Source organism: Lolium rigidum, chromosome 5 (assembly GCF_022539505.1).
Source record: "Lolium rigidum isolate FL_2022 chromosome 5, APGP_CSIRO_Lrig_0.1, whole genome shotgun sequence".
Lineage (NCBI taxonomy): Eukaryota > Viridiplantae > Streptophyta > Magnoliopsida > Poales > Poaceae > Lolium > Lolium rigidum.
The window spans coordinates 225361746-225380338 of NC_061512.1; the positions used below are offsets into that span (position 1 = coordinate 225361746).

The 18593-nt window shown below is 42.2% G+C and overlaps 1 protein-coding gene across 1 annotated transcript; it reads left to right on the forward strand.

Moving 5' to 3' along the window:
• Positions 1-16351: 16351 nt before the first annotated feature.
• LOC124657170 (probable diphthine methyl ester synthase) lies at positions 16352-17112 on the forward strand. Its single transcript, XM_047195768.1, has 3 exons — positions 16352-16501; positions 16621-16745; positions 16830-17112. The coding sequence occupies exons 1-3, from the start codon at positions 16352-16354 to the stop codon at positions 17110-17112; spliced, it is 558 nt and encodes a 185-aa protein (XP_047051724.1).
• The last annotated feature ends 1481 nt before the right edge of the window (positions 17113-18593 follow it).

Genomic DNA, 18593 nt, shown 5'->3' on the forward strand with positions numbered 1-18593 from the left:
GTCCCCGTTGATTTTGTTGTCTTGGATATTGAATGCAATGCATCTTGTCCCATTATATTGGGAAGACCTTTCTTCGAACCGTTGGTGCTATCATTGATATGAAGGAAGGTAATATAAAATATCAATTTCCTCTCAAGAAAGGTATGGAACACTTCCCTAGAAAGAGAATGAAGTTACCTTTTGATTCTATTATGAGAACAAATTATGATGTTGACACTTCGTCTCTTGATAATACTTGATACACACTTTCTGCGCCTAGCCGAAAGGCGTTAAAGAAAAGCGCTTATGGGAGACAACCCATGTTTTTACCTACAGTACTTTGTTTTTATTTTGTGTCTTGGAAGTTGTTTACTACTGTAGCAACCTCTCCTTATCTTAGTTTTGTGTTTTGTTGTGCCAAGTAAAGCCGTTGATAGAAAAGTAAGTACTAGATTTGGATTACTGCGCAGTTCCAGCATTTCTTTGCTGTCACGAATCTGGGTCTATCTCCCTGTAGGTAGCTCAGAAAATTATGCCAATTTACGTGCATGATCCTCAGATATGTACGCAACTTTCATTCAATTTGAGCATTTTCATTTGAGCAAGTCTGGTGCCATTTTAAAATTCGTCAATACGAACTGTTCTGTTTTGACAGATTCTGCCTTTTATTTCGCATTGCCTCTTTTGCTATGTTGGATGAATTTCTTTGATCCACTAATGTCCAGTAGCATTATGCAATGTCCAGAAGTGTTAAGAATGATTGTGTCACCTCTGAATATGTTAATTTTTATTGTGCACTAACCCTCTAATGAGTTGTTTCGAGTTTGGTGTGGAGGAAGTTTTCAAGGATCAAGAGAGGAGTATGATGCAACATGATCAAGGAGAGTGAAAGCTCTAAGCTTGGGGATGCCCCGGTGGTTCACCCCTGCATATATCAAGAAGACTCAAGCTGTCTAAGCTTGGGGATGCCCAAGGCATCCCCTTCTTCATCGACAACATTATCGTGTTCCTCCCCGAAACTATATTTTTATTCCATCACATCTTATGTGCTTTTTCTTGGAGCGTCGGTTTGTTTTTGTTTTTTGTTTTGTTTGAATAAAATGGATCCTAGCATTCACTTTATGGGAGAGAGACACGCTCCGCTGTAGCATATGGACAAGTATGTCCTTAGGTTTCTACTCATAGTATTCATGGCGAAGTTTCTCCTTCGTTAAATTGTTATATGGTTGGAATTGGAAAATGATACATGTAGTAATTGCTATAAATGTCTTGGGTAATGTGATACTTGGCAATTGTTGTGCTCATGTTTAAGCTCTTGCATCATATGCTTTGCACCCATTAATGAAGAAATACATAGAGCATGCTAAAATTTGGTTTGCATATTTGGTTTCTCTAAGGTCTAGATAATTTCTAGTATTGAGTTTGAACAACAAGGAAGACGGTGTAGAGTCTTATAATGTTTTCAATATGTCTTTTATGTGAGTTTTGCTGCACCGGTTCATCCTTGTGTTTGTTTCAAATAAGCCTTGCTAGCCTAAACCTTGTATCGAGAGGGAATACTTCTCATGCATCCAAAATACTTGAGCCAACCACTATGCCATTTGTGTCCACCATACCTACCTACTACATGGTATTTTCCGCCATTCCAAAGTAAATTGCTTGAGTGCTACCTTTAAAATTCCATCATTCACCTTTGCAATATATAGCTCATGGGACAAATAGCTTAAAAACTATTGTGGTATTGAATATGTAATTATGCACTTTATCTCTTATTAAGTTGCTTGTTGTGCGATAACCATGTTCACTGGGGACGCCATCAACTATTCATTGTTGAATTTCATGTGAGTTGCTATGCATGTCCGTCTTGTCTGAAGTAAGAGAGATCTACCACCTTATGGTTAAGCATGCATATTGTTAGAGAAGAACATTGGGCCGCTAACTAAAGCCATGATCCATGGTGGAAGTTTCAGCTTTGGACATATATCCTCAAATCTCAAATGAGAAAATTATTAATTGTTGTTACATGCTTATGCATTAAAAGAGGAGTCCATTATCTCGTTGTCTATGTTGTCCCGGTATGGATGTCTAAGTTGAAGAATAATCAATAGCGAGAAATCCAATGCGAGCTTTCTCCTTAGACCTTTGTACATGGCGGCATAGAGGTACCCCTTTGTGACACTTGGTTAAAACATGTGCATTGTGATGATCCGGTAGTCCAAGCTAATTAGGACAAGGTGCGGGCACTATTAGTACACTATGCATGAGGCTTGCAACTTATAAGATATAATTTACATGATGCATATGCTTTATTACTACCGTTGACAAAATTGTTTCATGTTTTCAAAATCAAAGCTCTAGCACAAATATAGCAATCGATGCTTTTCCTCTATGGAGGACCATTCTTTTACTTTCAATGTTGAGTCAGCTTCACCTATTTCTCTCCACCTCAAGAAGCAAACACTTGTGTGAACTCGTGCATTGATTCCTACATACTTGCTTATTGCACTTATTATATTACTCTATGTTGACAATATCCATGAGATATACATGTTACAAGTTGAAAGCAACCGCTGAAACTTAATCTTCTTTTGTGTTGCTTCAATGCCTTTACTTTGAATTATTGCTTTATGAGTTAACTCTTATGCAAGACTTATTGATGCTTGTCTTGAAGTGCTATTCATGAAAAGTCTTTGCTTTATGATTCACTTGTTTACTCATGTCATATACATTGTTTTGATCGCCGCATTCACTACATATGCTTTACAAATAGTATGATCAAGATTATGATGGCATGTCACTCCGTAAATTATCTGTGTTATCGTTTTACCTCGCTCGGACGAGCAGAACTAAGCTTGGGGATGCCGATACGTCTCCAACGTATCGATAATTTCTTATGTTCCATGCCACATTATTGATGTTATCTACATGTTTTATGCACACTTTATGTCATATTCGTGCATTTTCTCGAACTAACCTATTAACAAGATGCCGAAGTGCCGCTGTCGTTTTCTGCTGTTTTTGGTTTCGTAAATCCTAGTAAGGAAATATTCTCGGAATTGGACGAAATCAACGCCCGGGGGCCGGTGCCACGAAGCTTCCGTAAGTACCGAAGACGAAACGAAGAGGGGCCACGAGGTGGCCGAGCCACGTGGCGGCGTCAGGCCCCGGCGGCGCCTGCCCCGCCTCGGCCTGCGCGGCGCCCTCGATCCGGGCCCTACGGACGCCTTCCTGACCTCCTCTGTAGCCGTCTGGGTTGGAAGCCTCCACCATGAGCCCAGAGAGGATTCTCGCAGAGACCACGCACGCAACGTCCTTCCTTGTGAGTGGATGCTACCCAACGGCCTATCGAACTCGGGGAGGAAGAGGTCAAAGATATCCCTCTCATGCAACCACTGCAACCACAAAGCAAAAAGTCTCTTGTGTCCCCAACACACCTAATAGGTGCACTAGTTCGGCGAAGAGATAGTGAAATACAAGTGGTATGAATGAATATGAGCAGTAGTAACGGCGCCGAGAAAAGTGCTTGCGGCGTGCGATTGATGGTAGTAATATTGCGAGCGAGTATAAATGCGATAAAACGAAGTAAACAAGCAGCGATAGCGATATTTAGGAACAAGGCCTAGGGATCATACTTTCACTAGTGGACACTCTCAACATTGATCACATAACAGAATAAATAAATAGATGCTAGACTCTACACCCTCTTGTTGGATGATGAACACCACTAAGCGTGTAGGATTACACGAACCCTCAATGCTCGGAGTTAACAAGCTCCACAATATTCAATGTTCATATTTAAATAACCTTAGAGTGCATAACGAGATCAACATAACCAAACCAAGTACTAACATAGCATGCACACTCGTCACCTTCACACTACGAAAGGAGGCATAGATCACATCAATACCATCATAGCAATAGTTAACTTCATAATCTACAAGAGATCACAATCATAGCCTACGCCAAGTACTACACGATGCACACACTGTCACCATTACACCGTGCGGGAGGAATAAACTACTTTAATAACATCACTAGAGTAGCACACAGATAAATTGTGATACAAAACACATTGCAATCATAAAGAGATATAAATAAGCACTTCACTATGCCATTCATAACGAGTGAATAAGTATTCTGTGAAATATAGCCTAAGAGACCCACACGGTGCACACACTGTCACCTTTACACACGTGGGACAAGGAGTCTCCGGAGATCACATAAGTAAAATCCACTTGACTAGCATAATGACATCTAGATTACAAGCATCATCATATGAATCTCAATCATGTAAGGCAGCTCATGAGATTATTGTATTGAAGTACATAGGAGAGAGATTAACCACATAGCTACCGGTACAGCCCTTAGCCTCGATGGAGAACTACTCCCTCCTCATGGGAGACGAGCAGCGTTGATGAAGATGGCGGTGGTGTTGATGGAGAAGCCTTCGGGGGCACTTCCCCGTCCCGGCGGCCTGCCGGAACGGAGACTCCTGTCCCCCGGATCTTGGCTTCGCGATGGCGGCGGCTCTGGAAGGTTTCTCGTACCGTGGCTTTTTTCGTATCGTGTTTTAGGTCAGGGACCTTTATATAGGCGAAGAGGCGGCGTCAGAAGGTCAACGAGGCGACGACACAACAGGGGGCGCGGGCCCCCCCCTTGGCCGCGCCGGCTGGTGTGTGGTGGGCCTCGTGGCCCCCTCCGGCGGCTCTCGGGTGTTCTGGAAGCTTCATGCAATCGTAAGACTCTGGGCGTTGATTTCGTCCAATTCCGAGAATATTTCCTTACTAGGATTTCTGAAACCAAAAACAGCAGAAAACAGCAACTGGCCCTTCGGCATCTTGTCAATAGGTTAGTTCCGAAAAACGCATAAATATGACATAAAGTATGCATAAAACATGTAGATATCATCAATAATGTGGCATGGAACATAAGAAATTATCGATACGTCGGAGACGTATCAGCATCCCCAAGCTTAGTTTCTGCTCGTCCCGAGCAGGTAAACGATAACAAAGATAATTTCTTAAGTGACATGCTACCAACATAATCTTGATCAACATTATTGTAAAGCATATGAAGTGAATGCAGCGATTCAAAGCAATGATGAAGACAATGAGTAAACAATTGAATCATATAGCAAAGACTTTTCATGAATAGTACTTTCAAGACAAGCATCAATAAGACTTGCATAAGAGTTAACTCATAAAGCAATAGATTCTAAGTAGAAGGCATTGAAGCAACACAAAGGATGATTAAGTTTTAGCAATTGCTTTCAACTTGTAACATGCATATCTCATGGATAGTTGTCAACATAAAGCAATATAACAAGTGCAATAAGTAAACATGTAAGAATCAATGCACACAGTTTACACAAGTGTTTGCTTCTAAGATGGAAAGAAGGTAGGTAAACTGACTCAACAATAAAGTAAAAGAAAGGCCCTTCGCAGAGGAAAGCAGGGATTAAATCATGTGCTAGAGCTTTTTATGTTTTGAAATCATATAGAGAGCATACAAATAAAGTTTTGAGAGGTGTTTGTTGTTGTCAACGAATGGTAGTGGGCACTCTAACTACCTCATCAACCAGACTTTCAAGAGCCGCTCCCATGAAGGACGTTGTCTCTACCAGCAAGGTAGATCATCCCTCTTCTCTTTTGTTTACACATGTACTTTAGTTTAGTTTTTATTTTTTATTTTTTAGATGACACTCCTTCCAACCTTTGCTTTCTCAAGCCATGGCTAACCGAATCCTCGGGTGCCTTCCAACATTCACATACCATGGAGGAGTGTCTATTTGCAAAATTAAGTTGCTTACTGATAGATCAGGGCAAAGCATGTGAAGAGAATTATTAATGCAAGTTAATTAATTGGAGTCGGGAACCCCATTGCCGACTCTTTTTGCAAAATTATTGGATAAGCGGATATGCCACTAGTCCATTGGTGAAAGTCCGTCGAAGTAAATGACAAGATCGAAAGATAAAACACCACATACTTCCTCATGAGCTATAAAACATTGACACAAATAAGAGATAATAGATTTTGAATTGTTTAAAGGTAGCACATGAAGTATTTGCTTTGGAATGGCAGAGAAATACCATGTGGTAGGTAGGTATGGTGGACACAAATGGCATAGTTTTTGGCTCAAGGATTTGGATGCACGAGAAGAATTCCTCTCAATACAAGGCTAGGCTAGCAAGGTTGTTTGAAGCAAACTCAAGTATAAAACAGTGCAGCAAGACTCACATATGAACATATTGTAAGCATTATAAGACTTTACATCGTCTTCCTTGTTGTTCAAACACCTTAACCAGAAAATATCTAGACTTAGAGAGACCAATCATGCAAACCAAATTTTAACAAGCTCTACAGTAGTTCTCCACTAATAGGTTTAAACTACATGAAAAAAAACTTAATCATGATCTACTTGAGAGCTCAAAACAATTGCCAAGTATCAAATTATTCAAGACAATATGAGGCATTTTCTGTTTCCAACCAAATAACCATAAGTGATGTAGCTTCCAACTTTTATCATTGAACATTAAAAGTAAAACGAAGAACAAGTGTTCATATGAAAAAGCGGAGCATGTCTCTCTCCCAAACAAGGATTGCTAGGATCCGATCTTATTCAAACAAAAACAAAAATAAAAACAAACAGACGCTCCAAGTAAAGCACATATGATGTGACCGAATAAAAATATAGTTTCAATAGAAGAAACCTGATAAGTTGATGAAGAAGGGGATGCCTTGGGCATCCCCAAGCTTAAACGCTTGAGTCTTCTTGAAATATGCAGGGACGAACCACGGGGGCATCCCCAAGCTTAGACTCTTCACTCTTCTTGATCATAGTATATCATCCTCCTCTCTTGACCCTTGAAAACTTCCTCCACACCAAACTCGAAACAAACTCATTAGAGGGTTAGTGCATAATCAAAAATTCACATGTTCAGAGGTGACACAATCATTCTTAACACTTCGGACATTGCTCAAAGCTACTGGAAGGTAATGGAACAAAGAAATCCATCCAACACAGCAAAAGAGGCAATGCGAAATAAAAGGCAGAATCTGTCAAAACAGAACAGTCCGTAAAGACGAATTTTAAAGTGGCACCAAACTTGCTCAGATGAAAATGCTCAAATTGAATGAACGTTGCGTACATATCTGAGGATCACGCACGTAAATTGGCAGATTTTTCTGAGTTACCTACAGAGAAAACAGCCCAGATTCGTGACAGATAGAAATCTGTTTCTGCGCAGAAATCCAAATCTAGTATCAACCTTCGATTAGAGGCGTCACTTGGCACAACATTGCAATAAAATAAAGATAAGGAGAGGTTGCTACAGTAGTAACAACTTCCAAGACTCAACAAAACAGTAGCAAAATAAACACATGGGTTATCTCCCAAGAAGTTCTTTCTTTATAGCCATTAAGATGGGCTCAGCAGTTTTAATGATGCACTCGCAAGAAATAAGAGTTGAAGCAAAAGAGAGCATCAAAAAGCAAGTTCAAAACACATTTAAGTCTAACCCACTTCCTATGCATAGGAATCTTGTACACAAATAAATTCATGAAGAACAAAGTGACAAGCATAAGAAGATAAAACAAGAGTAAATTCAAAATTTTCAGCATATAGAGAGGTGTTTTAGTACCATGCAAATTTCTACAACCATATTTTCGTCTCTCATAATAATTTTCAGTAGCTTCATGGATAAACTCAACAATATAACTATCACATAAAGCATGTCTTTCATGATCCATAAACACATAATTTCTATCAAGCTCAAAAATAGTGGGATCAAAACTTTCAAACCCACTTTTATCAATAATATAACAAGATGATTGATCAATCTCAAAAGATATGAGACTCATAGATAAAGTCAAGAACTCTCAAATCCCATTTTCATTAGTAGTACAATTAATAGTATCAAGTAACATAGGACCATCATCTAGAGATTTATCATAAACATTTGCCAAGCAAAACTCTTTAGTACCATGCATTTCGACATCAGGCATAAACAAAGCATTATCATAAGATTTATCAAAATAGCATGGATTATCGTTGATAACAGGAGCATAATTATTCTCACAAGTTTTACTCATAGGGAATATTTCAAGAGAATCCACAGGAACATAACATTCAACCTCTTTTGGTAAGCACGGAGGACAATCAAATAGTGTAAGAGATAAAGAGTTACTCTCATTAGAAGGTTGGCATGGGTAGCTAATCCATTCTTCCTCCTTTTGTTCATCACTCTCCTCTTCTTTTTCATCCAATGAGCTTTCGGGTTCATCAATTTCCTCCTCTTTTTCATCCAATGAGCTTTCGGGTTCATCAATTTCTTCTTCCACGAGTCCCTCGCAAATTGTGAGTGCATTCTTGTGCATTAATGAGTCTCTCTTTATAATCAATGATATAAGGATTATCAGTGTAACTTTCATTGCAAAAATTAAGGATAGAAGAGACATAATCTTTAAGGTCCTTACAAACACACAAGTTTCATAATTTTTAACCATGAAGGATTCTATCTCAAAGGCTCCCATAAATATGACAAATTGTTCTACCTCTTCAAACCCAAAATGAATATGGCTATTCCGATTATAGTCCTTAATTCAAAATTCCTCACTAAAGCCACATTGAAATTTAAGATGTTTAGTGTCCTGTTGAGAGCAACAGTTTATATCATGGCGTTTAAGCAAGATTTTAGCAATTGTATTCAATTTTTCTATCACAGCACTCATCACTTTCCCGCTCTTGATTCTCTATAATTATTATAATATTCTATAAGCTCCAAGTAGGTTGTAGGTTCTCCCATAGCAACAGATTTTAATTTTTTGGTTTTTCAAATTTTTATGGATTTTCGGGTATATAAGGAAAATAAAACAAAACAAAAAGAAACTAGACAAAAGTAAACTAAGCAAAATAAAACTAGACATAAATAAACTAAGCACAAATAAACTAGATAAAAGTAAACTAAGCAAAACAAAATAAAATAAAACAGAGAGAGAGGTGGAGTGTACTCCCCAGGTGAACTTATGAGTAGAGCTATGCCTCCCCGGCAACGGCGCCAGAAAAGTGCTTGATGTCTACGGGTGCTTCTATTCTTGTAGACAGTGTTGGGCCTCCAAGAGCGAGAGGTTTGTAGAACAAGCAGCAAGTTTCCCTTAAGTGGATCACCCAAGGTTTATCGAACTCAGGGAGAAAGAGGTCAAAGATATCCCTCTCATGCAACCCTGCAACCACAAAGCAAGAAGTCTCTTGTGTCCCCAACACACCTAATAGGTGCACTAGTTCGGCGAAGAGATAGTGAAATACAAGTGGTATGAATGAATATGAGCGAGTAGTAACGGCGCCGTGAAAAGTGCTTGCTGGCGTGCGATTGATGGTAGTAATATTGTAGGCGGTATAAATGCGGTAAAACGAGTAAACAAGCAGCGATAGCGATATTTAGGAACAAGGCCTAGGGATCATACTTTCACTAGTGGACACTCTCAACATTGATCACATAACAGAATAAATAAATAGATGCTAGACTCTACACCCTCTTGTTGGATGATGAACACCACTAATCGTGTAGGATTACACGAACCCTCAATGCCGGAGTTAACAAGCTCCACAATATTCAATGTTCATATTTAAATAACCTTAGAGTGCATAACGGATCAACATAACCAAACCAAGTACTAACATAGCATGCACACTGTCACCTTCACACTACGAAAGGAGGCATAGATCACATCAATACCATCATAGCAATAGTTAACTTCATAATCTACAAGAGATCACAATCATAGCCTACGCCAAGTACTGCACGATGCATACACTGTCACCATTACACCGTGCAGGAGGAATAAACTACTTTAATAACATCACTAGAGTAGCACACAGATAAATTGAGATACAAAACACATTGCAATCATAAAGAGATATAAATAAGCACTTCACTATGCCATTCATAACAGCGAATAAGTATTCTATGAAATATAGCCTAAGAGACCCACACGGTGCACACACTGTCACCTTTACACACGTGGGACAAGGAGTCTCCGGAGATCACATAAGTAAAATCCACTTGACTAGCATAATGACATCTAGATTACAAGCATCATCATATGAATCTCAATCATGTAAGGCGGTGATACGTCTCCGACGTATCGATAATTTCTTATGTTCCATGCCACATTATTGATGATATCTACATGTTATATGCACATTTTATGTCATATTTATGCGTTTTCCGGAACTAACCTATTGACGAGATGCTCGAAAGGCCGATTCGTTGTTCTGCTGTTTTTCGTTTCAGAAATCCTAGTAACGAAATATTCTCGGAATTGGACGAAATCAACGCCCAGGTTCCTATTTTTACCGGAAGCATCCAGAACACCCGAGAGCCGCCAGAGGGAAGCCCTGGGGGCCCCACACTACACCCTGGCGCGGCCGGAGGGGGGCCGCGCCGCCCTATGGTGTGGTGGCCCCGAGCCCCCTCCGAGGCTGCCCTTCCGCCTATTTAAAGCCTCCGTCGCGAAAACCCTATTAAGATCGACGAAACCCACAGAAACCTTCCAGAGCCGCCGCCATCGCGAAGCCAAGATCTGGGGGACAGGAGTCTCTGTTCCGGCACGCCGCCGGGATGGGGAAGTGCCCCCGGAAGGCTTCTCCATCGACACCGCTGCCATCTCCACCGCCATCTTCATCACCGCTGCTGCTCCCATGAGGAGGGAGTAGTTCTCCATCGAGGCTCGGGGCTGTACCGGTAGCTATGTCGTTAATCTCTCTCCTATGTACTTCAATACAATGATCTCATGAGCTGCTTTACATGATTGAGATTCATATGAGCTTTGTATCGCTACTAGTTGTGTGCTACTCATGTGATGTTATTAAAGTAGTCTATTCCTCCTGCATGGTGTAAAGGTGACTAGTGTGTGCACCATGTGGTTCTTGTCGTAGGCTATGATCATGATCTCTTGTAGATTGTGGAGTTAATTATCATTATGATAGTATTGATGTGATCTATTCCTCCTTCATAGTGTAATGTGGACGAGTGTGTGCACTATGTTAGTTCTTGGTTTATTTTGCAATGATCTATTATGCTCTAAGGTTATTTAAATATGAACATTGAATTGTGGAGCTTGTTAACTCCGGCATTGAGGGTTCGTGTAATCCTACGCAATGTGTTCATCATCCAACAAAAGAGTGTATGTAGCACTGATACGTCTCCGACGTATCGATAATTTCTTATGTTCCATGCCACATTATTGATGTTATCTACATGTTTTATGCACACTTTATATCATATTCGTGCATTTTCTGGAACTAACCTATTAACAAGATGCCGAAGTGCCGATTCGTTGTTTCTCGCTGTTTTTGGTTTCGAAATCCTAGTAACGAAATATTCTCGGAATTGGACGAAATCAACGCCCGGGGTCCTATTTTGCCACGAAGCTTCCGGAAGACCGAAGAGTCAACGAAGTGGGGCCACGAGGCAGCCGAGCATAGGGTGGCGCGGCCCCGCCTCCGGCCGCGCGGCCCTATGGTCCGGGCCCCTCGCGCCGCCTCTTGACCTACCCTTCCGCCTACTTAAAGCCTCCGTGACGAAACCCCCGGTACCGAGAGCCACGATACGGAAAACCTTGCGAGACGCCGCCGCCGCCGATCCCATCTCGGGGGATCCAGGAGATCGCCTCCGGCACCCTGCCGGAGAGGGGAATCATCTCCCGGAGGACTCTACGCCGCCATGGTCGCCTCCGGTGTGATGTGTGAGTAGTCTACCCCTGGACTATGGGTCCATAGCTGTAGCTAGATGGTTGTCTTCTCCCCATTGTGCTATCATTGTCGGATCTTGTGAGCTGCCTAACATGATCAAGATCATCTATCCGTAATTCTATATGTTGCGTTTGTTGGGATCCGATGAATAGAGAATACTTGTTATGTTGATTATCAAAGTTATATCTACGTGTTGTTTATGATCTTGCATGCTTTCCGTTACTAGTAGATGCTCTGGCCAAGTAGATGCTTGTAACTCCAAGAGGGAGTACTTATGCTCGATAGTGGGTTCATGCCTCGCATTGACACTGGGACGGTGACGAGAAAGTTCTAAGGTTGTGTTGTGCTCGTTGCCACTAGGGATAAAACATTGATGCTATGTCTAAGGATGTAGTTGTTGATTACATTACGCACCATACTTAATGCAATTGTCTGTTGCTTTGCAACTTAATACTGGAGGGGGTTCGGATGATAACTCTGAAGGTGGACTTTTTAGGCATAGATGCGGTTGGATGGCGGTCTATGTACTTTGTCGTAATGCCCAATTAAATCTCACTATAATCATCATGATATGTATGTGCATGGTCATGCTCTCTTTATTTGTCAATTGCCCAACTGTAATTTGTTCACCCAACATGCTGCTTGTCTTATGGGAGAGACACCTCTAGTGAACTGTGGACCCCGGTCCAATTCTCTTTACTCGAAATACAATCTACTGCAATACTTGTTCTATCTGTTTTACGCAAACAATCATCTTCCACACAATACGGTTAATCCTTTGTTACAGCAAGCCGGTGAGATTGACAACCTCACCGTTTCGTTGGGGCAAAGTACTTTGGTTGTGTTGTGCAGGTTCCACGTTGGCGCCGGAATCCCTGGTGTTGCGCCGCACTACATCCCGCCGCCATCAACCTTCAACGTGCTTCTTGGCTCCTCCTGGTTCGATAAACCTTGGTTTCTTTCTGAGGGAAAACTTGCTGCTGTGCGCATCATACCTTCCTCTTGGGGTTCCCAACGAACGTGTGAGTTACACGCCATCAAGCACATATGAGAAAGAGTTATTTATTATGCGATCAATGTTGAGAGTGTCCACTAGTGAAAGTCTAATCCCTAGGCCTTGTTCCTAAATACTGCTATCGCTGTTTGTTTACTGTTTTACTGCGTTACTACTGCTTGTTTACTGTCCTGGGAAAAGCACTTTTCTGGTGCCGTTGCTACTTATTCATACCACATGTATTTCACTATCTCTTCGCCGAACTAGTGCACCTATTAGGTCTGTTGGGGACACAAGAGACTTCTTGCTTTGTGGTTGCAGGGTTGCATGAGAGGGATATCTTTGACCTCTTCCGCCCTGAGTTCGATAAACCTTGGGTGATCCACTTAAGGGAAACTTGCTCGCTGTTCTACAAACCTCTCGCTCTTGGAGGCCCAACACCGTCTACGAGGAAAAGGAGGGGGCGTAGACATCAAGCTATTTTCCGGCGCCGTTGCTCGGGGAGGTAAGGTAAAAGGTACTCACACTCCGGATCTCGGCTACTAAGCTATTTTCGCCGTTGTAAGTACTCGAAGCTATTTCCTTTAGATCCTGCAATTGCATCTTTTTGTTTCTTGTTTACACTAGTTTGGCATAATGAACAAGAATGAGCTTCTTATTCTATTTCCCGATTTAAAACATGGATTGTTTGATGCGAAAATTAAAAAACCTATGGAATCTTATTTGCATGCTCGGTAGTAATATTAGTATGAACGCTTTGAACACCATTGTTGATAATGATATAGAAAGTTCTAAGCTTGGGGAAGCTGGTTTTCATGATCTTTTTAGTCCCCCAAGCATTGAGGAGAAAATTTTCTTTGATGATACTTTGCCTCCCATATATGATGATTATAATGATAGTGGTCTTTTGTTGCCACCTACTATGGAGAGTAAATTTTGTTGTGATTATACTATGCCTCCAACACTTGATGAGAATAATAATGATAGCTACTTTGTTGAATTTGCTCCCACTACATCTAATAAAATTGATTATGCTTATGTGGAGAGTAATAATTTTATGCATGAGACTCATGATAAGAATGCTTTATGTGATAGTTATATTGTTGAGTTTGCTCATGATGCTACTGAAAGTTATTATGAGAGAGGAAAATATGGTTGTAGAAATTTTCATGTTACTAAAACACCTCTCTATGTGCTGAAATTTTTGAAGCTATACTTGTTTTATCTTCATATGCTTGTTACTTTGCTCTTCATGAACTTGTTTATTTACAAGATTCCTATGCATAGGAAGCATGTTAGACTTAAATGTGTTTTGAATTTGCCTCTTGATGCTCTCTTTTGCTTCAAATACTATTTCTTGCGAGTGCATCATTAAAACTGCTCGAGCCCATCTTGATGGCTATAAAGAAAGAACTTCTTGGGAGATAACCCATGTGTTATTTTGCTACAGTACTTTGTTTTATATTTGTGTCTTGGAAGTTGTTTACTACTGTAGCAACCTCTCCTTATCTTAGTTTTGTGTTTTTTTGTGCCAAGTAAAGTCGTTGATAGTAAAGTTCATACTAGATTTGGATTACTGCGTGAAACAGATTTCTTTCGTCGTCACGAATCTGGGCAAAATTCTCCGTAGGTAACTCAGAAAATTATGCCAATTTACGTGAGTGATCCTCGGATAGTACGCAACTTTCATTCAATTTGGGCATTTTCATCCGAGCAAGTCTCGGTGCCCTTTTAAAATTCGTCTTTACGGACCGTTCTGTTTTGACAGATTCTGCCTTTTATTTCGCATTGCCTCTTTTGCTATGTGGGATGGATTTCTTTGTTCCATTAACTTCCAGTAGCTTTGAGCAATGTCCGAAGTGTTAAAAATGATTGTGTCACCTCTGAACATGTGAGTTTTTGATTATGCACTAACCCTCTAATGAGTTTGTTTCGAGTTTGGTGTGGAGGAAGTTTTCAAGGGTCAAGAGAGGAGGATGATATACTATGATCAAGAAGAGTGAAAGGTCTAAGCTTGGGGATGCCCCGGTGGTTCACCCCTGCATATATCAAGAAGACTCAAGCATCTAAGCTTGGGGATGCCCAAGGCATCCCCTTCTTCATCAACAAATTATCAGGTTCCTTCTCTTGAAACTATATTTTTATTCGATCACATCTTATGTACTTTACTTGGAGCGTCTGTCTGTTTGCTTCTATTTTTGTTTTTGTTTGAATAAATGCTTGTGTGGGAGAGAGACACGCTCCGCTGTTGCATATGGACAAGTATGTCCTTAGTTTCTACTCATAGTATTCATGGCGAAGTTTCTTCTTCGTTAAATTGTTATATGGTTGGAATTGGAAAATGATACATGTAGTAATTGCTATAAATGTCTTGGGTAATGTGATACTTGGCAATTGTTGTGCTCATGTTTTAGCTCTTGCATCATACACTTTGCACCCATTAATGAAGAAACACCTAGAGCTTGCTAAATTTGGTTTGCATATTTGGTCTCTCTAAGGTCTAGATAATTTCTAGTATTGAGTTTGAACAACAAGGAAGACGGTGTAGAGTCTTATAATGTTTACAATATGTCTTTTATGTGAGTTTTGCTGTACTAGTTCATCCTTGTGTTTGTTTCAAATAGCACTACTAGGAAAAGACCTAACCGTAAGATTGCTACCAGTGGTGCACCACTACACAGGTGCTCCACTGCTATATAGCAGTGGCGCATCAAAAAATGGTGCTCCACTAGTAACTTATTAGCAATGGCGCACTGATATAGTGATAGGCCACTACTAATTTTTAAGCTAAATTATAAACAGGTCTCAAGTTAGCAATGGCGCACCACATATAGGTGCGCCATTACTATTCAAATAGCAATGACGCACGTATACGTGATGCGCCACTATGTTGTAAAGAGCAATAGCGCACTTTATGTCGTGCGCCACTGTGATGTAAACAGCAATAGCGCACTGCGCACTCTGACTCGTGCGCCACTGTGCACCGCACGACCCACCCACCCACACCGCCCTGTTTTCTCTTCTCCTCTCTCCAATAATTAAGTCACGACCGCTCCTCTCTTCCCCATTTTCCCTGTGCGCTGCTCTCCCCATTTTCTCTTTCTTTCCTCACTAGCCAACATAGCCGCTCCTCTCTCCAATAATTTGACCAACCCTCCCCACCGACAGCCGCCGGCCGGCGAACCTCGCTGCACCTCCGCCCCTCCAGCCGCTGGCCGGTGGAGGCGCCTCGCCGCTGCAGCCACGCGCGCGGCCTCCACCCTCTCCGCAGCCGAGTGCTCCCCTGCCACCGCGCCGGCGCACCGGCTCCTCGGGCGCGGCTCCCTCGACGAGACGCGCGGCAGCGCCTTCGCCAGCTCGAACGGCGGCTCCCCGTCGGCAGCGCCCTCGCCAGCTCAAACGGCTGGCCCTCTCCCCCGACCCCTGCCGTGCTCCAGAATCTCCCTGTCGGCTGGCCCTCTCCCCCGACCTCTGCTCGCGTTGAAGCCGGCGATGGAGGCAAGTACATGGGCAGCAGCGATGTCCGTGACAAGGCGCCGCCGAACATCGGTCGTCACCAACCGACTCCTTCCGCCGCACCTCTACCACCTGCCTTGGTCGCAAAGGAGAAGCAAACGCCCGCCGCCATGCTGTACATAGTAGGCCTCGGCCTCGGCGACGAGCGCGACATCACGGTGCGGGGGCTCGACGCCGTCCGCCGCTGCGCCAAGGTCTACATGGAGGCCTACACCTCCCTGCTCTCCGTCGGCCTCGACCCCGCCTCGCTCGCCAACCTCGTGCGTCCCTCCCATCTCTTCTCTTGGATGCCCACAACCTGCTCGCGCAAATGTCTGCACGGCCGTGCCAGGGCCAGGGCCGTCGCTCACCTCCCTTTTCCTTCCCCGTTCCGTTGCAGGAGAAGATGTACGGGAAGGAGATCACGGTCGCCGACCGCGAGATGGTGGAGGAGCGCGCCGACCAGATGCTGACCGAGGCCAAGGACGCCGACGTCGCCTTCCTCGTCGTCGGAGACCCGTTCGGGTAATGGTTGCTTTGTTATTTTCCAATCTTTAAGTTTGCCTCGAGAGATTTGGATGTGTGTCTCATTGTAATGAAATTTTGCAGGGCGACCACGCACACTGATGTTAAGATTATTCACAATGCCTCTGTCATGAACGAGGTCGGAATTTGTGGGTTGCAACTTTACCGCTACGGGGAGACCATCTCCATACCTTTCTTCACGGAGACATGGAGACCAGATAGTTTCTATGAGAAAATTCAGAACAGTCGCCGACTTGGCCTGCACACTCTTTGCCACGGCGAGGACAACGTCACGGCCGCCGGCGACCTCGCGCAACCACCTCAAGGACAGCGTCGCGCAGATCGAAGAGGAGACCGTGCGGGCTAGTGCAAGGATTTGATTGCTTTTTTTCATTTTCTTAGGGTTGTAGTTGCAAAGAAGAGAAACTTTGGTATTTTTGTATTTAGGTCCTGTAATAACTCTACGTTATAATAATAATAAAACAAAAGTAGCGGGTCAGCTCAGATTCCGCCTGCCACACGCAGGCCCGTGGCGTTTTTTTTATTTTCTAATCTATTCGGTGCTAGTGGCGCACCTCAGCTTATGTAGTAGCGCACATCTAATCCGTGGAAGTGGCGCACCGTAGCTTACAATAGTGGCGCACCATAACGCTTACAATAGTGGCGCACCATAACGCTTACAATAGTGGCGCACCATAACATGTTAGTAGTGGCGCACCCCATGGTGCGCCATTGATATATTGGATACTAGTGGCGCACCACTAGTGCGCCACTGATGAGCAAAACAGGTGCGCCACTGATAAGCTATTTTCTAGTAGTGTAACCTTGCTAGCTTAAACCTTGTATCGAGAGGGAATACTTCTCATGCATCCAAAATCCTTGAGTCAACCACTATACCATTTGTGTCCACCATACCTACCTACTACATGGTATTTCTCCGCCATTCCAAAGTAAATTGCTTGAGTGCTACCTTTAAATTTCCATCATTCACCTTTGCAATATATAGCTCATGGGACAAATAGCCTTAAAAACTATTGTGGTATTGAATATGTACTTATGCACTTTATCTCTTATTAAGTTGCTTGTTGTGCGATAACCATGTTCACTGGGGACGCCATCAACTACCTTTTGTTGAATTTCATGTGAGTTGCTATGCATGTTCGTCTTGTCTGAAGTAAGAGCGATCTACCACCTTAATGGTTGGAGCATGCATATTGTTAGAGAAGAACATTGGACCGCTAACTAAAGCCATGAATCATGGTGGAAGTTTCAGTTTTGGACATATATCCTCAATCTCAAATGAGAAAATTAATTGTTGCTACATGCTTATGCATAAAAGAGGAGTCCATTATCTGTTGTCTATGTTGTCCCGGTATGGATGTCTAAGTTGAGAATAATCAATAGCGAGAAATCCAATGCGAGCTTTCTCCTTAGACCTTTGTACAGAGCGGCATAGAGGTACCCCATTGTGACACTTGGTTAAAACATGTGCATTGCGATGATCCGGTAGTCCAAGCTAATTAGGACAAGGTGCGGGCACTATTAGTACACTATGCATGAGGCTTGCAACTTGTAGGATATAATTTACATGATGCATATGCTTTATTACTACCGTTGACAAAATTGTTTCTTATTTTCAAAATAAAAGCTCTAGCACAAATATAGCAATCGATGCTTTCCTCTTTGAAGGACCATTCTTTTACTTTTATGTTGAGTCAGTTCACCTATTTCTCTCCACCTCAAGAAGCAAACACTTGTGTGAACTTTGCATTGATTCTTACATATTTGCATATTGCATTTGTTATATTGCTTTGCATTGACAATTATCCATGAGATATACATGTTATA